This window comes from Emys orbicularis, chromosome 3 (genome assembly GCF_028017835.1).
Source record: "Emys orbicularis isolate rEmyOrb1 chromosome 3, rEmyOrb1.hap1, whole genome shotgun sequence".
NCBI classification, from domain to species: domain Eukaryota; kingdom Metazoa; phylum Chordata; order Testudines; family Emydidae; genus Emys; species Emys orbicularis.
The window spans coordinates 138137752-138163528 of record NC_088685.1 but is presented as its reverse complement, the minus strand read 5'-3'; the positions used below and the strand labels follow the sequence as shown (position 1 = coordinate 138163528).

At 41.7% G+C, this 25777-nt stretch overlaps 2 protein-coding genes across 16 annotated transcripts in view; one reads left to right on the top strand and one right to left on the bottom strand.

The window, feature by feature from the left end:
• The window catches only part of ACTN2 (actinin alpha 2), an 86451-nt gene extending 78390 nt beyond the window's left edge, over positions 1–8061 (bottom strand). For 11 of the 15 annotated variants that reach the window (XM_065401253.1, XM_065401252.1, XM_065401250.1 and 8 more), the window contains exon 1: positions 5256–5360. In XM_065401253.1, coding sequence (XP_065257325.1) covers positions 5256–5360 — 105 coding nt within the window. Of the gene's footprint in view, positions 1–5255; positions 5385–8052 lie in introns of those variants that run through there. The other 4 variants (XM_065401258.1, XM_065401263.1, XM_065401251.1 and 1 more) reach the window with 4 other exon arrangements.
• A 17500-nt stretch (positions 8062–25561) lies between these two features.
• Positions 25562–25777, top strand: part of HEATR1 (HEAT repeat containing 1) — a 58842-nt gene continuing 58626 nt past the window's right edge. The window contains exon 1 of the mRNA XM_065400985.1: positions 25562–25710. Coding sequence (XP_065257057.1) covers positions 25569–25710 — 142 coding nt within the window. The 5' untranslated portion in view covers positions 25562–25568. The remainder of the gene's footprint in view (positions 25711–25777) is intronic.

The following is a 25777-nucleotide window of genomic DNA, read 5'->3' as shown; positions in this document are numbered from 1 at the left end:
CAAAGCAGTGTCCATTACGGGTCATTCCATTTTTCTACTCTCATAACTTTTCCAATACATTCACCCTTTGAGAAGAAATTATCTATTCTTGGTCTCTGGTCAAAGATAATTTGTTTTTAAGTTTGAGCAAAATCCTTCTGACACACTGTCTTTATAGTGAGAATGCGGGGAAGAAAAAGAAACTTTTCCCAATGTAAAACAATTCCAACCACATATTTTAAAAGCAGGGTTACAGCAAGCAGGGCTATAGGATTACCTTTTGGATCTCCTCACTTGCTAATGTTGAATATCTTAACTCATAGTATTTAATACATATCAATATATTCCTTTAAATAAACGATGTCTCTGGGGCCCAGAAAGCAATTGTAATACAAGCAGTGTTTAACTATATGAAATTAAGTATTTAAATTCCATATATGTTAAAGGTTGAAATAATATGGATGAACCTAATTATTCAATAGAGGTTTGCATACTTGGAGTTACAGTTTGCTCTCAGTTCACATGTATAATTCCCATTAATATTAAATAGGAGTTACAGGGGCATCTCAGGACAAAAATGTATGCCCTCAGAATTTTAAAATGCCAGTTTAATATACCTCCCTGAGTGGCAACCCACCCTAATTTAGAATTGCAAATACTATTCTCAACAGCAGACTCTTGCTTTGTTAAGATAAAAGATAAGCATTGAATTTTCCATAACATTTGAAGGTGTTATTCATAAGAGCACCAATTCTTCACTCTCATTTGTGGGAGCGAACTGCTGCATCCATGCAGAAACACATTGACTCCAGTGAGACTCTGCACAGATGTAAGGATCTGCCCAAATGGACTGCACTGCACAGCCGCGTCAATGACAGCCACGCATCCATTTTTACCATTGATTTCAAGGGAAGTAAATGAGTGCTTTGAAAATCTCACTTTATGTGAAATATTTTAACTGGAATTAAACAAATGAAAAATAGACGGCTGCAAGCACAGTGTTCAGTAGTTGGCGTTAGAGACAGCTAGTAGAAAACAAACAAGCAAATTAGCTAAAAAGGGAATAAATGAAGAAATAGTGCTATAGCTTTGTACAAATGAAAACAAATTTACTAGAGTAACAAAATACTGCCCCTGTAAATTACTACCCCTGGAGCCCTCAGCACTCAGACACAACCCCATCAGTGTTAGGACTGTAGGTTTCTGGAGGCAGGAATCTTATTAATAATTATTATTTACATTGTGGTAGTTCCTATGAGCCCTAGTCAAGGACCAGAACTCCACTGTGCTAGGCACTGTACAAACACAGAACCAAAAGATTGACCTTTGTCTTCCTATGTCTAAAAATTCTAGAGCACTTGTTTTTATATATGACATAAATAATAAAAGGCAATAGACTTTATTTTAAAAAGCCACCTATAATTTTAATCCAATTAATGAACATGAAATATCAACATAATGCCGTTTGTGGGGAAACCGGGGCTCAAGGGATGTAATGCCTTTCACCTCAATGTCTTCAACATACATGCTGATACTCAGTCTTTTCACCCAAGCCTCAGCCTGAGAATTCTCCAAAAGCCTTTGAGACTGACTCCAGAATCTCAAGACATTTGGTGATGCCACAGTCATCGGTGTCACAGGATCAGATGCCAGTTATAAAGATGACATTCATTAAAACCGAAGGGGCAGGCTGCAAAGAATACGGGACTTCAGTTCTTGAGTTTACCATTGCCCCAATTTGCCTAAAGTAAATTGATATAGTCTTTTCCCGACTGAATTGTTACTGAAATATTTTATTGAAATGTATTAGATGTCAGGTTTTTGTTTTGAAACAGCAGAAATCAGAAGGGAAATCTCAGGCTTTTAAGTTTTCCATTGTCAGCAAGTATGGCCTTCAGTTCATATACAGCCCAGCTTGGCAGTGACTGAAAGGTATTATTTCCCATGACTAGTAAGTGGCACAATATAAACTGTGCTTGATGGCTTCCTTTTAGGTTCAAATGAACAAGTGTCTACATCCACATCACTTGTAGAATATTTTTTAAACAATGAAACAAGCAAAGTGCATATTGACAATGACAATGCACTGTGTTTTTATTAAGCAGTAAACTTCCAAAGTACTAATTGACCCTGTTCACTTTCTCCTGAAGATGAAAACAAGACACAAAAATTGAACTTTTCTGATCAACATGTATTGGAAGCATCTCTACACAGGCCATAATGAAGATATATTAATAATCTCATCATTTAATCCTTCTTTCAAACCTCTGTTTGAAATTCAAACCCTACAATCCCCAATTATGTTTTACACCATTAGCATCTAATATTGTATACTGCCAACTGCTGCACTTTAGTGGTGTCCTTTAACACAGGTTGAATTTTGCGGCAACTGAAACTTTCAATTTGCAGTTCACGTTCACAACAGATACAGCAAAGCTACTCCCCAGCTTCCTTTTGTACAATGTACATCATATTTAACTGAGACTTCTGCAACAAAGAATTCCACAGCAAGAGCCCGGATTACTGCGGATCATAATACCCTATGAGCTGTGGTTATAATTAGCGTCATATCCATTGTAATCCTATGGACGTCATCGTGTGTTACCAGCATCTGTTGACAGATCTCATACCATGCATATCAGTGAAATGGCAAGTCTGGAGAGGGCAGCCCACAATAGAAACAATGGCATTTATTTTTGTCCTCTTCCAAGATTGTCTCATAGAACATATATGCTGCCAACTGCCAGTGTTGCACTGAGATCACTATTCATTATTATATTTGAACAAAGCTTCGAGCCCATGCATTTACAGCCTTCTCCTGGTAAATATGGAAATGGACTTTCCGTAACTTATTTTAGCACCCTGAAAAAATGATTTTGACACCCTTAGATCACTTCAGATCCATCAGGCCATCTACTGAGATATTAATCCAGGGGAAAATATACTATCAGACTCCTTTCCAAGCCAAGGAATAAGAATGCCCTCTCTTAGTTATTTTTAAATATATGTATCACTTTGGCATTTGTTTTAAATGCACGTGGCAGACAAAGTAACAAAGCCACAATATAGCTAATCTATTGATGTGCTCTGAACTGCTAACTTTTCACTGAAGCATTGTCTAACTGGAGTGAAAAATCAAACTGATTTAGAACAAGGGATAGAAATGTAGAGTCCACTGTTGGTGACTCACATGAGCTTTTCCCTGTCCTACTCCCTCCACCCTCCAAACAAATGTTAAAAATGTGCAACAGATTAACTGCTAACAAAAATAAACCCAGATTCTCTGCATATCTGGTTTTCACTCTAGGAAAACTCCTCTGGAGAGTCCAAGAGTTATTCAACTGCCACACCATTAAAAAACCCTCAGTACTTTGTCTTCTTACTACAGCATTCTGTGCATCTGCCCACTCTGCCAAGAACATAGACTCAAATGGGGCACAAGATCTGTTTTATCCTGGATGCTGCAGTCTTATGAATTCAATATTTTCAAGGAAAGTAAATCCAGTTGATGCTATTTGGAAATACAAAACTGTTGTGCAAAACTGCAGTTGTTATGCAATGTGGTTTTTTGCTGCATCAGAAACTGTATTAGGTCCTTAGAGGAACTATAAACACCATACTTTACAAAATGAACAATCTCAATTTTCTAATACTGAAAAGCCTTCCATGCTTTAATTGCCACATAGGTGCAGTACATCAAAATCACTTGCTCACCAGGTAAAACGAATGTCCAGCTAAAATAAATCTCAATGATGACTGATGTAGTTTTATTACTGGTTCAGAGGATACAACTGAAATAACAGATTCAAGTATTCAAGATATGCCCACAGAGTGCACATTACCTACACACAGTAGTGTCTGAACAGATGGTACCATGCCAGGTCCTGAAAACTAAACAAACAAAAACAAAAAAATAAAGGGAGGAGAAAGGTTTGCAATTTTGCTAGAAGTAGAAATTTAGGGTGAAATCCTTGCCCTATTGAATTTAATGGGGAAAAAAGACCCATCAACCTATGGTTAGGATTTCATCCTTTGTTTCCTGCTAAAAGCAACTAATGGCTCTTACCTTGACAGGGAGGTTATATATAGAGGGTAGGTGTTCAATAGGCTGAATTCTGCCTTCAGATACACATATGCAACTTCCACTGAAATTTTCAACAGGAGCTCTTCACACATAGCAAAGGACAGAATTTGGCCCAATTGCCTGATGGATACCACATATTTTATTTCTGCAATTAGCAGATGACCTCATAACTCCAGATCTTACAGCTATGAATTTCAACACTATTTGTTACTTTAGGAAATAACAGAAATATTTCACGTGATCATCCCTTTCCCATGTGCTGCTTATGCAACAGCTTAGGTGATTTCTACTTTTTCATGTTTTAATGAAGCCATATTAGTCATTATCTAGTGGAGTATCAAAACTGTTAACCAAGTTGCTGATAAGATTATAAATGCCACCTGTACTCAGCAACAGAGCATCAGTAGCCTCTATGCTGGTACAACTGTTTTTCAAAATTCAGAAGGTAACAAGCATTTCCTCCACAGTGGGATGCTCAGGGTGTTCACAGAGTTGTCTCTGTAAATTGGTAGGATGACAGCTGGGTACCTTTCAGTCCCTAACTCAGTAAATAAAGAGATTTTTTAAACCACAGCCTGAACATTTCCCAAGACTATATTTTCTTAACCACACTGTTCCACTGGATTTGACAGTAAGTTCAAATACGAGTCAACTCAGAGGACCACAATTTCAAAAGTGGTCTTTCAGTTTGTTCCTGGAAATATATGGTTGCACGTGCATTTTGGGTAACTTCAGGCATAGCTTCTCATTTACACTTTCAATTACCTTATTTTTACAGGCAATCAGGTGCACACACAAATTCAGAGGCCACTTTTTGAAAATATGGCCCAGAAAGTGATTTTAAGAATGGTTAAAATCTCTGCCAACAGCCAGTGTGAACCAATATTTTGTCAGCAAAGCGTATCAAAAAACTTTCATGATGTTCATTTAATTTCATATACAGCCTCCATTTACATATAAGAATTCTAAAAGTGAAAGTGAAGGACTATTTCATAAGCTATATATAACAACATAGCTAAAAATGGTTATATAAAGAGTAAAACTGATCATAGATTCCTTTGCAAAAATTATAGCGGTTGAATTCACTAGTGCACATGCATTTACAACTGCAAGATAAAGTATTATAATAAGGTGGTGATTATTATTCCACAGATACACATCGACAGACACACAGTTTATTTTCTTTCCTGACCTTCCTTTGCTGTTTCTCCCATGCTGGGTCCAGGAGCATGTCCCTATCCCATTCTTCCTCTTGGATCATATACTCATCATCTTCATACTCGTAGCTGTACTGCATACTTGTTTCTATCTGGTTCATATTGCTCAAGGACCAGATTCAACTCTACACTTGCTGTGGCTTTTATTACTTGATTTTTATTATTATTTTTTACTTTTTTCTTTGAGTTCAGGCAGTGGTGTTTTTCCCTGCTTCCTTCTTTCTTTTTTTCTTTTTTCAAGGTGAGAGGGTGTTAATATTGATGAGTCTTGCTGGCAGGACAGGTTGAAGCTGTCAGGATACAGGTATGAGCTGAACTGTGATGACCTTCACTCCCCTCCCTCCCTCTCTGCTGCTGCAGGTTCCTGTGGCTGAGTCTCCAGAGAAGCCCCGGCTCCAGCTCACTGCTGCTGCTTATTATCCCCACTGTGTCACGTGGCTCAGCAGCCTGGACTATCCCCCACCTTTCTCAGTCTCTCGTTTGCAAGTTGCAAGGCAGACCTTCAGCCTGATCAGCAGAAGCAGAATGATCTGTTGGTATACAGAAGACTATGCAATTTTGCATTTGCTAGTAAGTGTTATTAAACCGTTACACAAATACATGTAGGTATTTATTGTGCAGAGAAGAGCAATGATTTTTCTACAGGAGCGAAGTCTAATCAAGGAAATTCACCTCTGTATACAGTCGCTGTTCAGTGGCTCTGAACATTTTCTGTGGTTTGCATTATTGTCTTTTTTCTTTTAATTGCACTCAGAAACTGTTGAAGTTTCATCTTTTTATATTCGGTGCATGCATCTGTAGTTTGGAGAGCTGGTTACAATTTATAAATTAAAAAACAGAATCAAGATATATTACACACACACACATAAACACCACATTACTTACCGTTGGTCCAAAGCTTCAAGGCCCTTGATTCACTTCTCACTTCACCTCCTCTCCCTTTTTGAAAAGATTCTCATGAGTCACTAAAGAAAAGCATTTATCAAGAGAAAACAAAATTACTACATAGATCAGGACTGGAATATAAACTAGAGAGAATAAAAGCCAGATCTAGCAAAGCGCTGAGCACTCTCAACTCCCACAGAAATCAATGGGAGGCAGAGGATGTTCAGCACTTTGCAGGATCTGGCCCCCTGGTTAGAATGAGACAATTATAAATTAATGACTGCTAAGACAATAATTTGGAAAAAAAGTCTTTTGGAAAATTCCGCGGGGAACCTTTTTGTTCTCAGTATGGTACATTGTGAACAATGAAAACACAATACAGACAGGCACATCCCATGCTTTCCATGTCATATCATTTTAATTTTCCTGGGAGGGAACATTTCTCTTGGGAACTGGCAGGCAGGTTTACTTTGTTCTTCATCTAGTCTATTATTAAACACTCACCTAAGTATTGCCAGCTAAGGTCATCCCTGTGCTAGTGCTTGTATTGGACACAAACCTATCCTCATCTACGAATCATAAAATCATAGAATATTAGGGTTGAAAGAGACCTCAGGTGGTCATCTAGTCCAATCCCCTGCTCAAAGCAGGACCAACACCAATTAAATCATCCCAGCCAGGGCTTTGTCCAAGCCCTTTATCAAAGAGAGAATGCTCTGCAAAATTGACCCCAAATAAACGAGGTCAGATTTGGGGCCATTGAGATGCTATGAGTGAACTACAAGGGTGTATGTAACATTAGGAAGTCCACAGCCTATAGTCAGTTATCCCAAAGGAACACAGTTTAGAAATATGCACATTATTACTATGCTGACATATTTTGTGATCATTTTATTTATAAATATACACATACACACACACACAATTTGTATAGTCATCTGGGTTTTGGTATTTACATGGTAACTTTAAATATTTCAAAACCCAAATGAAAAGCACTTTTTTCTAGTCATTAAACACTACAGGAGAAGGTTGATGTTTACAGATGAAAAGTAAGCAAAAATTCCATTAGGAAATTCTTTTTAATAAGCAAATTATGGGAAATGTTGACACCCCGTGTTTCTAAAACTTCTCAGTAATTTGTATCAATCTTTCCAGAAAACATCTTCCCTTGGATAAAATGTAGCAAGTGAAATTTCTGGTGAAGTTAGGGGGTGAGTTTTTAACATCAGGCTAATGGCTCTGACTCAAAGTACTTAGTGTTTGTTTAAATAATTTGCTGTCTTAGGACCTTCATCAGGAAGCTAGCTTCAGTCTTCATTACGGTGAGTCTAGTAGTGCCCCTTAATAATTCCACAATTAAACTATTTTTTAAAAATATTTTAAATAACTTTATATGACATACAATAAAAGTAGGTGAATAAATAGCGACAAATATTTGTATTGAGAATATTAGGTATAGTCATTAACTATATGCAATTGCTTAACTGTATACAGAAATCACTAGAATACTGTATATACAAAAGTAACAGAAACTGTATTACAAGAGAAATGGGGAGTCATCCATCAAGAACTAAACTAGGGTCTCTGAAGGTCCTTGCATGTTGGTGGTATAGTCAGCTGTGTTCTACAGTCTCGATTGGAGCGGATGGAAATTTTTCTTTCTAAACTTTTACAACAGAAAATTGGAGTTTTCGACAAAACCATTTTTTCCCCCACAAAAAGTACCTGCTTTCTGTGGACATTTTTGATTTTTCATAGAAAAAGCAAATACCCAAAAAACAAAATATTTTTATTCCGATATCCTACTGTGGTGTTTCATGGGAGTTGCAGATCTATTTCTTCACGTCCCCATTCACATCTATGGGCCAGGCTACCTAGCCAGACTACATCTCCCATGATGTACTATGGCCAGGGACTCCCAGTACAACCACTTCCCCTTACATGAAAGGAGACTATGGTGCTTCATAGGAGATAGGGTGACCAGATAGCAAGTGTGAAAAATCGGGACAGGGGGTGGCGGTGGGGTAACAGGAGTCCATATAAAAAAAAAGCCCCAAATATCGGGACTGTCCCTATAAAATCGGGACATCTGGTCACCCTAATAGGAGATGTTGTCTGAGCAGGGACAACAGCCTATAGAGGAGAACAGGAACATAATGTACCTGAACTACAACTTCCGTGAGCCAGCATGGCAGCATTTCCGAATCAAAATATTTCTGGTTTTGATTTTTTGCCAAAAATTAAATTTTCAGCTAAAAAAGCCTATTTTGTGACCAGTTCTAGTCTCCATTGATAGAATCATTGCCCATCAGAATGAACAGATATCATGACTTGGAATAAGGTGACCTAAAAATGTGATACGCTGGATCTGGGAATTATATTTTATATCTAATGACAGAAGGCAACTGTTTTGTGTTTGATGTAACTGAAAAAGTAGAATTACCATATCCTTGTCTTTTTAATCTTTGTAACAATCATCCATCATCATTTATAAAGCACCCTCTGCAAAGGCACTCAGGGTGCTGAACAACAATCTTAAAAACAATTTCTCATTAATAAAAAGAGGGTTACATTGGATCATGATTCCCCTGGCTGCTTGATATGGAAGAGATGGAAAGAATGGAATGTGCTCACAGTACAGTTGAAGGCAGAGAGTGGAACCAACACACCAGTGCCCATGCCTTATCTGAATTTGCAGAAGCCCTCCAAACAAACGCCACACGGCGGGGACCGCAGGTCGGAGGGCCAGACAGGCAAAAAACCCACCCTGTCTCCATGGCTGTGAGGCAGGGTGCAGGTACCTATGGCAACAGCACCTGGAGGGGTTGGTTCTAATCACAGAAAGCCCATGCTTTAGAAAGCTGAGATGAGTTCCCCCAGGATATGTGGGGTTTCAAGGCAATGACTTATGACTCCTACACAAGGCTTTAAGTACTTTACCCCCTGAAGGGAGCATGCCTGACAGATTCCACAAGTTTCATCTTGTTGTGTTCCCCCTTCCTGTGGGTTTTACCCCACAGAGGTACATTTAGCCATTATGTCTGTGTAATGAAAGACTGCAAGATGGGCTGGGTGGTGCATTAGTTTAGTACAATAGGCTTTAACTTTTGGAGACTTAGGTTCAAATCATCCCACTTTGTCTTCTGCATTGAATCATGTAATAATTTGGCATGAATGGGAGCATCTGTTAAAGAGAGGCCTAGGAGCAGAATAGTAGTGAATTGGATGTTTTAGGTCCAGGATTAATTTTTGTGGTCAGAAATATATGGGTAGTATGTAGTGTAGGCCAGATAAAATGGGGAGGGTTGGGCACACAACTAACCACTTAGCCCCATTAAAAAAAAAAAAAAAAGCATGCACAAAAAAACCCCTTCCTGGTTATAGAAACGGAACCAGGCTACCATTCTGGTAAAAATGTCTGCTTAGCAGAGACCACCACTGATCCCTCATGCTGCATGAAGGCTCCTTGTGAAAGCCTGGAAGACAGAACCCTGAAAAGTTTGATGCTGGCAGCAAGAAAACACTTTAAAGTTAGTTACTGGAACACGAGAACAATGTTTTAAACATCTTGCAGATCATGAGGGAGATGGACAATTAATTATAGACTTGAAATTCTAGGCATCAGTGAAAGAACGTATTTGGGGCATGTACTCTGGATGCCAACATACAGACTCCCACATGAAGCTGTCAAGTGGGAACCAACTGGTGTGAGGAAATGAGGGTGGCCCAAGAGAAACCTAACAAAGAACCCTTAGCGGGGAGGGCAGAACAGTCAGTCAATCTCAACAATATAGAGCAGATGGAAGCAGCAGGAAATGACAGAGAAGAATGGAAGAGACTAGTGTGACGGGTTCTCCCTGGGGTGCCACCTGGAACTGGGGTATCACTGAGCCCTCTGACCCATCAGCCTGAGCTCCCTCTCACATTGTGTTGCCGTGACAAGTTGCAAAGCCCTCAAAGCTTGCACTTCCACCAGCATTCACACAGGTAGGAACACACCCAGCTGCAGTCACATGCAGGCTCTCTAACCACCAGCCTCCCAGCCTAGGACCCCAGAGCAGTACCATCCTGCCCTGGTTTAACACCCGGTCTGCCACTCCCTCAATGTGAAGAGGACCATACACACTTGTGGTAACCAAGCTGAGATTTTCCCTAGACACCTTAGTCAAATGCACACTGTTTTGGATTAAAACATAAAATAAGTTTATTAACTACAAAAGGATAGATTTTAAGTAATTATAAGTGATAGCAAACAGATCAAAGCAGATTACCTAGTGAATAAACAAAACCGCAAACTGAGCTTAAAATACTAGATAGCGTGAGAATTTGCTAATTCATATCCTACCTGAGTAATAAACAGGCTGGCAGATTCTTAAGGTACAAGCTGCCTTGGCTTTGCAGCTTGGGTTTCCCAGGTTTTCATACACAGGCTAGAAATCCCTTTAGCTTGGAGTCCCAGGCTTCCCCCAATTCAGTCTTTATTCCTCAGATGTTTCCAGGTGTGTTGTTGTAGGGAGAGTGAGGTCCCATCATGATATCATTTCTCCCCTTTTATATCTTCTTCCCACTTGCTGGAAAGCAGTTTTGCTGTGACCTGGGTCAAACCGTTCCCATTGTGTAGTGCTATCTCTGAGAGGTTTCTATTGTACACAGTTCCTGGGGTAATCCTTGTGCTTGTATGCATTTCCTCAATGAGCCATTAACATTGTTTGGCCTTTTTACTGTTCTACCTGAAAGGCTGCTTGTGGGTGTTTACAACCTCACAACATGTTTCAGTGACACATACATAGCCAAACTTCATAAGTTCACATACGATGATAGCACATCCAACAAGATATTAATGTCTAGCCGATCAAGACTTTTAGAAGGATACCTCACAAGGCATACTTTGTACAAAACATTTCCTAATTACATGACAGTGGTGAATATTGGAGTGCTAGGGTGTCACAACTAGTTTCCACCCTGAGATCTAACACTGGCGTAGGAAGGATGTAATGTAATGATGTAATGTAAAATGAACTATTATTATTTAATGTATATATCAGTGGCTCTCAAACTTTTTTACTGGTGACCCCTTTCACATAGCAAGCCTCTGAGTGCAACCCCCCCTTATAAATTAAAAACACTTTTTTATATATTTAACACCATTATAAATGCTGCAGGCAAAGCGGGATTTGGGGTGGAGGTTGATAGCTCGTGACCCCCCCATGTAATAACCTCATGACCCCCTGAGGGGTCCTGACACCCAGTTTGAGAACCCATGGTATAGATAGTGCCAGATGCAAGCAAAAAGACAAGGTTATTATCCCAAGGAACTTACAGTCTAATATTCAGCTAGCACAGAGTAAAGCCAACATCAATGGGAGGTTGGGCGGGGTATCAATAGTGAAGGAGAAAGAGCTCTTGGGGGCAGCATTTGATGTTTATTTTGTATTGCACACAGATTTCTTGATTTTTAATAGAGAAAATCATCATATTATGTTACAAAACTTTCATTTATTTTTTTTTAAATTGTGCAGATGGTAATGGGGAGCACCTGAGAAGTTAGTAGTAGAATGTTAGCCAAAAATGTGAGTTTTGAGGCAGAATTGATGGAGACGAGGGAGCCCTCTCAGTGTATCATGAGACAAGGGAAGCTGTGGCTGGCAAATGAAGTGGCATGAAAGAAGGTGGGGTCATGAGTGGGAGATGATAAGCTTGACTGTGCTTTTAACTTGTGCTGGGGTAGATCAGCAGTGGCTCCATTAAAGCTGGGGGAGTCACACAGCCATAAAGCTGGTGTCAGTGAGGGAACAGTCAGACCAAAAGTGAGCATTGAAGCAAGTGGAGCCAGAGAGAAAGACGTGTGGAACAGGAAACAAGAACCCAGCTACAGGCAGGCTCAGTTTCAATGAACCTTGAGAGGGAGGATGAGGAATTTGAATGTGATGTGGAAAAGGACTTAAAGCCAGTAGACAGACTTAAAGTGAAAGTGACATACTTTAGCCATAATGTGAGGAGATGATGATTTTCAGAGTGGTGTTTTGGACAAATTGGATTAAATGAGATGTGTGTCAGGGAGGTCAGAGATGGAGAATGTAGCAGTAAACTGTCGGGGCCTAGCAAGAAGACAGGCCCTCCCCCTCCAACCTTAATCCTCTCCCAGGAAGATGCTGAAATGGTAGAATGTGACTGCCACCTCCCTTGCTCCAATGGGGTACAGGAAAAAAACATATTCCAAATAAGTAAGTAAAATGTAAAGCCTCTCTCTTCCACCTCCATCTACAGACACCACCCCCAAGCAACTGAAGCACTCAAAGGGGAGAGCCTGGCTGAAGGGCAACCAGACAGCTTGTGATGAGAAGCATCTACGTTTGTAAGGGCACTGAAAGTGTTAAGATCAGCTTAGAATGCATTTTGCTTTTATTTCATTTGACCAAATCTGACTTCTTGTGCTTTGACTTATAATCACTTAAAATCTACCTTTTGTAGTTAATAAATTTGTTTGTTTATTCTACCTGAAGCCAGGGCAGGTGCTTCCACTAGGCGACCCTAGGGCAGCAGGATTTGGGGGGCGGCATTTTGCCACCCTCGGCGGAAATTCGGCGGCGGGGTGTCCTTCCGCTCCGGGTCTTCGGTGGCGGGTCCTTCACTCACTCCGGGACCCGCCGCCGAAGTGCCCCGAAGACGCGGAGCGGAAGGACCCCCCGCTGCCGAATGCTCAGAGGAGGAGCGCTGCTGCCTAGGGTGGCAAAAACCCTGGCGCCACTCCTGCCTAAAGCAGTGCGTTTGGTTTGAAGTGTGTCAGAGACTCCCCTTGGGATAATAAGCCTGGTGCATATCAATTTCTTTGTTAAACTGACGAACTCATATAAGCTTGCAGCGTCCAGCGGGCATAACTGGACACTGCAAGACAGAGGTTCCTAGGGTTGTGTCTGGGACCGGAGATATTGGCTAGTGTCATTTGGTTGCACAATCCAAGCAGTTTACATGCTAGAGGCTGTGCGTGAACAGCCCAGGAGTGGGGGTTCTCACAGCAGAGCAGGGTAAGGCTGGCTCCCAGAGTCGAGGATTGGAGTGACCTAGAAGATCATCGGTCCAGATAACACCAGGGGAACGTCACACTGGGTAATGCTATTTAAAGTAATAAACTGGTGTATATTATTTCCATAAAGAAATAATGGACTTAATATATGTGGACTGTCCAGGAGAGAGCTGGGCCATATAAGTCGTACATTTTGGGGGGAAATCTGGAACTGAGAGTGTGTTTGGGTCACCCTGCAGAGGTAAGCCAGGCTCATAAAAGCCAGAGGATAACCCAAGTGTGGCTGGCATGTTGCAGTTACACACAGGCAGTCAGGGTGTAGCTTGCATGCTGGAAGGCTGTTTGAGAGCGCCCCAGGGAGCTACTGCAGCAAGACATTGTAAAGCACCCAAGGTTGCAGGGCAGGGCTGACAGCTCCTCCCTGGTCTGGATTGAACCCAGTATGTCACACCTCCCCACAGTCAAAGGGCTGTTCTTGCTGAGATAGAAGCAATTTTCACCTCCCTGCACCAGCTTTAAACAAACTGGCTCACTGTATCATTTTAAATGAAATGGACATCATATTTCACTTAGCTCATTTTAAAAATCCTCTTCAACCTCACTGAGATTTCTCATTCCCCCATCAACAACATCCCCCAAAAAACTTCCAGTGTTCACTAGGCCTTTCAATTCACTTCATCTTTTTCTCATCGTCTCACCCCCAGAATCCTCTCCTATTGTATACTTTTGTTAGAATTTTAAAAACAGTAAACCTTGTAACCTTATTCCTATGGATCATTCTTTCAAATTAACCAAAATATATAGAGAAAGAAATTAATTACACATTTCTACTAAATCAATCAGCAGTGAAACAGTTAATAGTGTTGACATTTAAATCACCCTCATTATGTTTCAGAGTCAACACCCCAGATTGTGAATGGAGCACTTCACATCTGTCAGAGCTGTTTCAGACAAATCCTACAGGAAGACAAAAGATCCTCTAAATTTGCACTTGAGTTTTGAAGGAATCCTCTAGCCAGGGGCAGGGCTTATTTCTCTCTAACAAAAACCTGGGCTTTCCAATCCCATGAACTATCATCTCAAGGAAAAAGGGCAATTTCATAGAGGGCTAGCACTTCAACACTATGCCCTGGATCCCCCATCTTCATGTCTGGGTACTAACTCCCAAATAGAAAACCCTTGGGAATAAGTGCTGACAGGGTTATCATTCATTCCCATGTATTTCCTCTATGCTTTTCCAGAAGATGCTGCTACAGAGATTGAGTCTCTCCATGCCAGGCCACCACTAAACCTAGGGAGCCACGTATGCCTTGTCTACACTTGTGGTGATGTGTAGAGTACTACACAACAAGCACAGGCACAGGTGTGTAGCTACACATGGCAGTGAAAGACTAGCAAGGGGGAGGTAAAGGGAAAAGGCTCTGGGAGCTGCTGGAGCCTTTCCCTGCTTTCTTCCCCCAGCCAGAGCCTTTCCCCGCTGCCGGAGCCTTTCACTGGCGGGGGCAGGAGTAGGTCCAGCAGCATACACTGCTAAAAATAGGAGGGAGGCACTGCTTGAGCATGTGGAGAGATGAGCAGGGTATATACCCTAAGGTTTAGGTATGTAAGGCACTCTGTTCTACTCACCTAAGCTGTGCCTTACCGTCCACATTGCTATTTACATCTATGCTAGCTGGGTGTCCAGTGTTTCTACTCTACATGCTGCCCTAAGTGTAGACATACCTGTTTATGTGTAGGGGCTTCTATGGAGGCAAAAGGAAAGGCGATGATGACTCTCTCTGACAAATGTAGTGGCATTTTTGTGAGTTTTCCCCTATTCTCATTCCTTTTGCAGTGAAATGGAGATGAATTTGCAGACTTGGTAAGACAGGCCCGCAATGAGTCACATAAGGAAAGACAGCTTTGCAATCAGAAGGGCTGGAAACTGCTTTTTTAAAAAATAATTGAAAATCTCAATTCCACAGAAAACTTTGGAAATGCCAAAAATCCTAGAGAGAGGGAGAATCCATGACGTGTGTTGAAATCTTAAGTGCTAATTCCACTGGCTTCACATTTCACTCACAAAAGAGTAAGAGAAGAAATCCTCAAAGTTAAAGTGACCCCAAGTCTTGGGTTAACTGCCAATATAAGCCTGAACCAGTGACCAAAAACAAAAAGCCATTTTATTTTCAACATTGATTATAGGTGTGGTTTCCAGTAGCCTTTCACTTGTGACATATATTAGCTCTAAATTTTTTTTTTTTTTTTTAAGTTTAAATTACAAAATTTAAGATTATTTTACATGAATTTAAAGCAGACATTGTCAACGTAGCTTAGGCCAAAATTCTGGATTCTGTTAAAAATGGTGAGGGGCTGACAAAAGCAAATATAAGTAGAAAGAAGTTGCATATTATATATGTAATTTTAATTTAAAAATAAATAAGGGAACAAAGTTTTATGGAATATTTAGGCTCTCTCCTTCAGGGCTGATCTATACTACAAAGTTAGGTCTGCTTAACTATATTGTGCAATATTGTGAAAAATTTCATGTACTGATATGATGTAATTAAGCTGACCTGAGCCCCAGTGTAGACACTGCTGTCTCGACGGAAGAATTCTTCCATTGATCTTGCTACCACCTCTTGGAGAGGAGGATTTACTACAGCGACAGAAGAACCCCTTCTGTCACCGTAATAAGTGTCTACACTACAGCGGCACAGCAGCAGCTGTAGCATTTCTAGTGTAGACATACCCTCATTTTTGTGACCCCAAACGCCACCCCATTTTGCTAGTGCAGAAGAACCAAGAGGTGAAGTACAATACACAACAGTAAATACGTGTTAAATTGGTTTCATTGTCTTAGTTGAGCAAAATAGTATTAAAAAGAGCATATATTCTGAAAAATAAGGCCCAGATCCTGCACTGACCTCCATTCAGGTGGACACTTCTGTATGCGTACACAGGCCCAGGGGCTCTCTTTTACAGAGCTCACTGCAGAGTCTGGCCCTTTTTGATTTCTGAAATCAGTTTTAATGAGCTAAGGTGTTATTAGCTATGTAAATGCCAAGTATTATTATAACCAGGGACGGTGTGTCTTTAAAAAGTGAAAAATAAACAGAGCATGATTATAAAGAGTCTAATAGAAAAACTTTTGAAGTCAAGAAAATGATATTTGAAGGAAGAGTAGGTAATTTATCAACACAACAGGGATATATATGAATGATACTATTCTTATTAAAAAGAGTTATAATACTTAAAACATGTTTCAAAGTAAAAAAAAAAAAAAGAAATATAGAGTATTGAAAGACATGTCTGGTTTCATAACAACTGACCTTGTCAAAGGATCCCAAAGTGTTTCACAATCTATATATAGGAATAACTTCTTCTGCCACTGAAACACAACCATGGATGAAATGCAGCAGGAAACATTTATAGAATATACAAATACTACCAAGCATGGCAGCTTTATGAGTACAGAGAAGATGCTGATGAGACTGCCATCATCAAGTTTTGCCAACTGTTTTGACAGAGAGGAAGGAAGATTGTGTGGTTAAGGCTCTGGACTGGGACTCAGGAAATCTGGCTCTGCTTGAGACTATGTGACATTGAGCAGGTAGAGTGAGATTTTCAAAAGAGCTCGGTACTGGCCTAACTGCTTCCATGGAAATAAGTGCTCTCTCTGTGCCTCCATTCCTCAATCTGTAAAATAGGGTAAATTATGTTTCTATTCTCCCACTATTTGTCATGTCCATTTAGATTGTGAGAAATGTGGGGCAGAGACTTTCTTTCACTGTATGTTTGTAACTTGCCTATGCACTACTCCAATACATAATAATAATAATAAATAATAATAATAGTAAACAAACTGCACTGTGAATGTTGAAAGATTTAATATAATGCAGGACAGACCCCTTAATAGTGACTGGACCTGTTGCCAATTTAGAACCTAGATTAAACAAATATTGCTACTTTCATGAATCACAGGCACTCTCGGCTCTTAAATTTCTCTCTGCTCCCTTCTAAAATTCCACCCAAGAGAGGCCATGACACCTGCATCCCTAGCTCCACTAGGAAACTGCCTCCTTGTTTCCATGGGTCCTACCTCGGTGACTATAGAGGTATCTCATAATAGTGATGTGAATTAGTGAAGTGATAGTCAAAGGGTCTTTGTGCATATTGGAACTATAATACCAAAGGAAAAGCTGGGAAATGTATATAGTAATTTATACACAGCATACCTAGTCTGTTAAAGTACTACAACTGCAGCAGCACTAGACAGACGTTACAATGTAATACACATGATGACAGGTGGGAAACTACAAATAGTGCTGGCATAAGATTGGAAAAAATGGTCAGACAGATCCAGGATTTTAAAAATGATTCAGTGATGAGAATGCATGGGGCAGGAGTAGGGGTATAGAATAGCCTATTACAAACTTTCAGAAGAACAGACATGTGTTTTCAGAACTTTGGCTGTGTTCCTGTATCATGCTGGCTTAGTCCCATCTCACATAGATATTAAGTAAGGAAGAAATTATAGTTCTAGTGCAATGCTAAAACCTGTAATAGGCCCATAGAACATGGATTTCAGGAATGTCAGCAGCTAAAAAAATCCATCTATGAGCTATATTATGGGCTGTACCTGATTTAACCAGAATAGTTTCAAAGATGTGCTATATTGTTTAGCAATGGTTTGGGTATTGCTGAACAAAGAGAAAAGGCATGTGTATCGGGTAACGAGGACATGAACAATTCCATAAACTTTGCTGTACCTAGAATAAATTGGCAACAAACACTGACTAAAACAGAATTCCCAGATAATAACTAACTATGATGATAAGTACCAGAGGGCTGGACTTGGAATTATTGCAGTGTGATCTAGAGGTTAGAAGTGGGTGTGGGGGGGAGATGCTGGAAATTAGACACTGCTGTGTTCTAAACCCAGCTCTTATACTGAATCCCTCAGTGACCTTAGCCAAGCTGTGACATCTCTGATCCAAATTCTCTCAGATACACCAATGCAACCCCACTGAAGTAAATGAGAAGATAACTTGCCTTGTAAATCCAAAATGGATATGACTACTTCTAACATATTCGACAGGGGTGATGTTGTGAGGATCAGTTCATGGGTCAAATTCACCTTGGGTAAATGCCACCAAAGTCAACTGAGTTACAGAGGGTTGAATTTGAATCATTCTCAAGCATTTGGAGGCATGAGGTTTTATTTTCTCTTTGGAACATGTATGTAGTACAAGATGCTGTTGTCCAAAGATGCTGCTCTTACATTCTGCCTTGGAGAACTTTACTTGGACACTCAGCTGTATCCTTTTAATAGTCAGTGAAGAGAACTAAGCAATCCTGCTGTGACGCGGGGGATAAAATTTCTCAGGGCTCGAGTTCTCCAATATCTCTTTTGATAAGCAAGGGAAGATGAGTCAGGAGGTGGTTGTCTGTCCAGTAATTATCAATCCCACTAGTCTTATTCATGTTCCCATCTCAGGAGCAGTGGGCACCAGCTGACACCTCATATTGCCCTTCATGCTGTCCAGTGCAAGTGTGGTAGCTAATAAGTTCACTATCCCCAACTATAATCCATTCATGCAGGAGGCTCTTGACTTTGCTTGAAAAACCAAGCCCTGTCTGCATGAGTCACCTGGTCCTTTATTGGCTTTATTGGGGAGAATATATTATTTGTATATAATGTCAGCTGTAGGAAGTGGTTTGTTCACTTTGGATCAAATTCATACTGAGTGTAAATGCACTGACTTCAGTGAGGTTACACCAATCATGAATCTGGTCTCTTATCTGTGGGACATGACATAGGATTACATTTGGAATAGCAGTGATATGCAGGTCTCCTCAGATTTCATATCTGAGCTGCCTGAGGCTTTTTGCTGATCAGACTCTTTGTTTTATGTGATTTTAATGTCCAGATGGACAATAGTTCCTATGGCTTGACCCAAGGTCTGATACCTAACATGACAATTGTAAGCCAATCCCTGGGGCTTTCAGGCTCTTCACATATATGTGAGCAAACTGCAGAACTCATTTCTGAACTGAGATGGGGAATTACGATCATACCATGGTCTCTTTATCACTGAAGTAAAGGGGTCATTTTTGCTCCCATCAAGAAATGTTGTAAGGGCTAAAATTTGTAAAGCATTTTGGAAGTAGCACTGAGTAGATTTGTTTAAAGTTTACATGAATAAAGCATGGGTTAAGGCCAGGTATAGATTATTCATGAATGCAAATCTCACAGTGGGAATTAATACCACAGCTCTCAGAAGAATTTTAATCCTAAAAAAGGTATTAACTTTAAACGTAGTCTTCTGTTGGCCTTCCCATGTTTTTTTGTTTTGTTTTTTTGTTTAAATAGTCTTTTCAAAAGTGAGCAAATGTGTGAGCAGTGGAAAAGGGATCATAATATCTCCTGGAATACAGGAGGGAATCTATATATTGGATATGATCTATCACAGAATATAGACGTTGTTTCTATGTTCTTAGATGTCTTACTGCTAATATCTAAAAATTACTAAAGCGTGGGGGGAAATTGCACAAATAGGACTTAGTAAATAAAATATACTTTTATATTAGTTTATGTACTACATAGTAAATTGGGTTACTATATTTATGATTAATCTGTTAAATTTGCACTGTGGATGATACCTAAAAAATTAAAATTGTAGGCAAAAATATTCAAAAGTAACTAGTGATTATGGGTGTGCAATCTGAGACATCTTAAAGGGGCTTGATTTTCACAGGGTGGGTGCTCTATACTTTCAGAACATGAGACTCATTTTAGGAGTCAAGCTGAGCACCCAAAATTTGGGGCACACAGAATCCAGTCATTAATGAAAATTTTGGCCTTGAAATCTGAATCTGCAACCCTTACTCACATGGATAATCCTTATTGACACTCACATTCAGTGGGACTACTCGTGTAAACAAAGGTTGCAGGACTGACACCTTAATTTGTATTTGTTCTGCTCTCCGTGATAGGACAGAGCTAGGACAAACAGCTTCAGCTTCTTGTTCCATGTTTTGAAATATCGAGTGACTAAATTTCTTCATCCCCTATCACCTTGCTGACAAGCTGCCCATTTTTCCAGAGCATGGTGGGGACATGCTTGAAGAATAGCTGGTTTATTCCATGAAGTTTATCTACCAACATGTTTACACATTACTCAGGCAAAGCTGAAGATATTAGCCAATATTTTGGAAAGATTGTTTCAGCAAATTAATCTAGAGAGGGTATCTGTAACTACTGCTTTCCCCACAGCACATTGCTTGAAATTCGATGAACACGTTGATTAAGGTAGCACCACCTATTATGAAAGTTGCCCAACATTTACCATTAAAAAGCCCTGTTTTCAGTTGCTTATGACTTTGCTAAACTTTAAGCACATGGGCTGAAATTTTACATGCTGGGTGTCTCCCTCAGTTTCAATTTTTTTTCCAGAAAATTTCAGCTAAAATAGTTTAGTCGTTTCCAAGAATGAGGCTAGCGAAAGATATGCTGTTTTGCCCATGTTAAAAAAAATCTAGTAAGCTTCTCTTTGAAAAGCTCTAGAGTTCCTTTCTTTGGAGCAGGGACATGAAATTTGGCCAGGGGTGGCCTTTGTATCAGGGATGTGCCTTTTGCTGCCTCTGTGAAAACCAGTCTAAATTTGGCCAAGTTATGAGTCTTGCGGGGGGAGGGGAGAGAGGGGATGACAGTTTGCATATGCTCAGTAGAGACTTGCTGGAGCTTCACGTCTAAATTCCCTCTAAATTCTGTTTGCATTGAGCGGTTTCCAGCCCAGGGCTGAACTGGACTTTCACTACAATTGCAGCTCTGGGCTCCTGCAGGCTGTGGTGAATCCAAGCACCTAAAATTTGGGTAAAGAATTTCTCTCCTCTGTGTTCTTAATGACACCCCTTCTAGACCCAAACATTAATCAGGAAGCTGCCTGATTCAAAAGTAGAGAGCCAGACCTACTGGGACAAGGAGCCTGGGACTGACTGGGCAGAGACGGGGACATGGTCAGACTGTTGTAACTCTTCAATGGGGCAAGCACTGGATACCTTCCTCTCTCCTTAGTGATTCAAAATGACCCATAGGACCTTCAAGAATGAAATATGTTGGAGCAGGTAGTATCGCCTATGCTGCACTTCTAGCTCAATCTCTCTGACCAGTTATGGAAAAGTCTGAGGAATCAGACAGAGACTACTGCAGTTGAAGGAATGAGAAATGGTAATGACTTGAACAACCAGTCTGACAAGAAGGACCATTATTTATATTTAGCACCTATAGATATAGAGAACACTATTTCTCTTTCATGGAAAGAACTGTGGTTCATCCTAACCCTTCGAAATATCTGGCAACTGGCTGGCTGGGTAGTAAATAGAAGCTCAAACAGCTGTGCCCTAGGAATGGACAGCTGTACCATAGGAGATCTGCTGCTGAGCCATATGTTGTGAACACGTGACCACTGGTTGCTTGGATTACTGGTGGGGTGAAATATGGTTTTGGGTACAGAGGGCAGAAAAAACTAGAAACCTGAAATGTTATATTATAGAAGACCTAAACTATATAGTAAAGTTACATTCTTCACCTCTTTCCCTTTAATTGCTGTAATTTATATATTGTTTCAGTGACTGCAAGTGGCATCTTCTACTTGACTAGTGTCCAGGAGATAACAGATGTGTGCCAACTAAGAACAATAAATCTGCCATTGAAAGCTAATCTATACGCAACAGACTACAAAAAAAAATCACCAACATTTTAGATGCTTATACATAGCACCATCAGTGGCAAAACAAAATATATTCTTCAACTAGATGTTTACCTTATCTTGCAAGAAATTTACCTGTTCAATCCATTACTCGAGAAGATGGATCAGCTTACAATTCAGTTATCATACTAACGATACATAAATTAATTCAAACATGCACAACAGTTAACATGCACTCTTGCTTTCTAAAAAACTTCTGCATATTTTAGTAACCACAAAAATTGAGAAGAAACATGATAGACATTAAAGAGGTTACAATCCCTTTAGCACAGAGGTGGGCAAACTATGGCGCGGGACCGTCCTGCCTGGCCCTTGAGCTCCCCCCAGCTCCTCCTCCACTGTCCTCCCCCCACAGCCATAGCTCACCATGCCGCCAGTGCTCTGGGCGGCGGCGCTGCGAGCTCCTGCCGGGCAGCGCGGTGGCGGGGCTGGCTCTGGCCAGGCAGCGCAGCTGCCAGTCCTGCTGCTTTGAGTGGCATGGTAAGGAGGCGGGGGGGGAGGGGGGTAAGGGGCAGGAGGTCCCTAGGGGCAGTCAGGGGACAGGGAGCAGGGGTCAGTTGGATGGGGTGGAGGTTCTGGGGTGGGGCGGTCAGGGGTCGGGGAATAGGGGCGGTTGGGTAGGTGTGGGAGTCCCAGGGGGGCCTGTCAGGAGGCAGAGCTGTGGATAGGGGTCGGAGCAGTCAGGGGACAAGGAGCAGGGGGGCTTGGATAGGGGGTGGGGTCCCAGGAGGGGGCGGTCAGGGGACAAGGAGCAGGGGGGGTTGGATGGGTTGGGAGTTCTGAGGGGGGCAATCGGGGTGGGAAGTGGGAGGGGCAGATAGGGGGTGGGGGCCAGGCTGTTTGGGGAGGCACAGCCTTCCCTACCCGGCCCTCCATACAGTTTGGGAAACCCCGATGTGGCCCTCAGACCAAAAATTTTGCCCACCCCTGCTTTAGCATCTCCTAAAGAGGCTCATTATTACCTTGCGATCCTGTCAAATTTCAGAAGCTATTCAGGGTCACATTCAGTAAGCAATGGCCTTGGAAATCTCATGGACGTATAGGGAATACAGCGGTGATGATGATTAAAGTAGGTAGCACTTTTCCTTCTGTGACAGCACTGTTTTAGTGCTCCAAAATGATCTGGAGATACTGTGCTGCTGCAGGAGAAACACAAAAATAAGATATTAGGTACTTAATTAAACTCATTAAAAAGATTCTGACCAATTTCATCAGAGTGGGGTACATAACTCGGACATCCTGGTCAAATTCTAACTTGAAGAGTTACTTTCTGCCTACTTAAATTCCCTCTGCAGTTTTAGCAGAATACGTATTCACAGATTCCTCTCCTCCATTGTTGTGCATTGTCATTGTATGCTCTTAAACAGCTGTTGCATAATACCCCAGAAGTGATTGCATTTCAGATGCACAGATGAACAGACTCGCTGTCTGTAGTTTGAAAGTCAGTACAGTTTGTGAAATGCTTGGGGAGGAAAGGGATGGTGTAAGGAAAGACATTAATAGACATTCTCAAGAAAAACAAGGAGTCCGGTGGCACCTTAAAGACTAACCGATTTATTTGGGCATAAGTTTTCATGGGTTAAAAACCCACTTCTTCAGATGCATGGAGAGAAAATTCACCCATGTATCAGGAATGAGATCAGCCTTCAGTTGCTCTTTGTGGCCCGAGTCCTATAAAGTTTTACACACATGGTTGACTTTACACATGTGCATAGTCCCACTGAAGTCAATATTAAAATTAAGCATGTGCATAAATCTTTCCTGGATATGGGGTTATACCTGTATTGGTTGTTTGCATTTACATAGCATGGCAAGTTATTGTTGCCTAAGGTAGCATTAGTGGGCAATAAATTTGTCACTGTCTTAACTGTAGAGGAAAATAATTTCACAAAAATGTTCTCAGACTTTCAAAATTAAAAAAAGGAAACCATTTCCATTGTTTGAATTTTGATTTCCCCCATATTTCTCCCACTTTATTACAAAACACTTTGGCTTTGAGTACATTATTCTTGAGTGTAACAAATAAGGGTTTTTAAATGGCCAGTGGCATTATATTACACAGCACAGGACCTTCTGAAGCCCTCTGGTATTAAGAGGGGTCCTTCTTCAGCATTGCCAACCCCAAGCACTCAAAAATCAGGAGCCACTATTAAAAGTAATGAGATTTCACATTAATAATTATTTTCAGTAGGGTTTAGAAGCCCCTGCTGTGCTAGGTGCTGTACAATCACAGGGCAAAAGAATGGTCCCTCTCCCATGCAGCTTACAAGCTGACGAAGTGGGCATTCACCCACGAAAGCTTATGTTCCAATACATCTATAAGGTGCCACAGGACTCTTTGTCGCTTTTTACAGATCCAAACTAACACGGCTACCCCTCTGAAGCTGAGGAAAGTGACACATTATGGGTTGTTCTTATTTGCTCTCTGGTCTTGGGGCCCTGGGGCTTCACAGCTGCAATGGTCCCCGCACCAGCACGCGAGCTGGAAGCTTGCTTCAAAATATCCCGCAAGTCCACAGTTCCTTCTAAATAACAGAACTGGCCGCGAAGCCTCCCGTCGCTAGGGGCGCGCCGCCGCACAGCCAAGGCGGAGCAGGGACCGACGCCGGCTTACACACAGCGGACCCCCGTCAGCGCGGCTCAACCCAGCCCCATCCCGCGCAGTCACTGCACGCAGGAGGCTCGAACGCTCCGGTCTGGACTGCTGTGCGGGTCGCGCGCACTCCGAGCCCACTCGCGAGCGCCAAACCCCGCCCAGAGCTCGTCACTTGACTTGCGTTGCGCATGCTCAGTCTCCCAACAGGCGGTGCTTTTTTTTTTTTTGTTGCCCCCTTCAGCTCCACCGGTTCCGGGTCAGAGGTGAAGCCGCTTTACGCACGTGGCTGCGGGGATAGGTCGTCTCGCTTCTCTGCATTTCAAGGCGCGTGCGGCGGGAGCGGCTCGGTAGGGACCAGTTGCTGTAAAGCCGGGTCTCCCCCCTCCCCCCCCGTGAGACGGGCAGAGCCAGCTCCCGGGTGCTTGGGTGCGGGGACCCCCCCCCCCATGAGGCTCGGGCAGAGCCAGCGTCCCCCAGCTCCTCTTCCCCCCGTGCGGCAGAGCTGGGGTGTCTGGCCCCTGGTGCATGGAAACGCCCCGGGCGCTTGGGCAGAGCTTGTGCTCTGGGAAATCTTACAGCGCGCTGGGCCCGCGGGGGGCGTGTGATAAATTGCTCTGTGTAGGGGTGGGGGTCACCGGGAACGCAGTAGTGTGAACATACAAGAACTTGGTCCCCGTCACCCCCCATGGTAGACCCGTGTGTGCCCGCACGTGCCCATTGAACGCGTTGGTTCCCCCAGGCTGAGCTGCTGTGTAACTAGATGCATCTGAAGAAGTGAGGTTCTTACCCACGAAAGCTTATGCTCCCAATACTTCTGTTAGTCTTAAAGGTGCCACAGGACCCTCTGTAGCCTTTAGTTAGTTGCTCAGGTGTTTTATTGTCGGTAAACTCATCAGGCTTTGCTGAAAACCAGAAAAAAGAGTCTCCTGTGAGATCAAATGCAGTTTGTTCCATTGTTGCTTTATTTGTGTGTGGTGAGTTTTGTTTTATTTATTTTAATATTAAGGCTTCTTCCACCGAAATATAAAACATGACATCCCTCGCTCACCAGCTGAAACGGCTCGCTCTCCCTCAGAATGACCCCAGCCTTTTGTCTCGAAGTGAAGCAGCATCCTTGCTGTTTGATTGCAAGGAAGCTGCCAATATTGACAGAGACACCTTCTTTGCAATAGGTAAGTGCGACTATAGGGACACCATCAGCTTAAACCCCACATTTCTATCAGAAAATGTTATGATCTT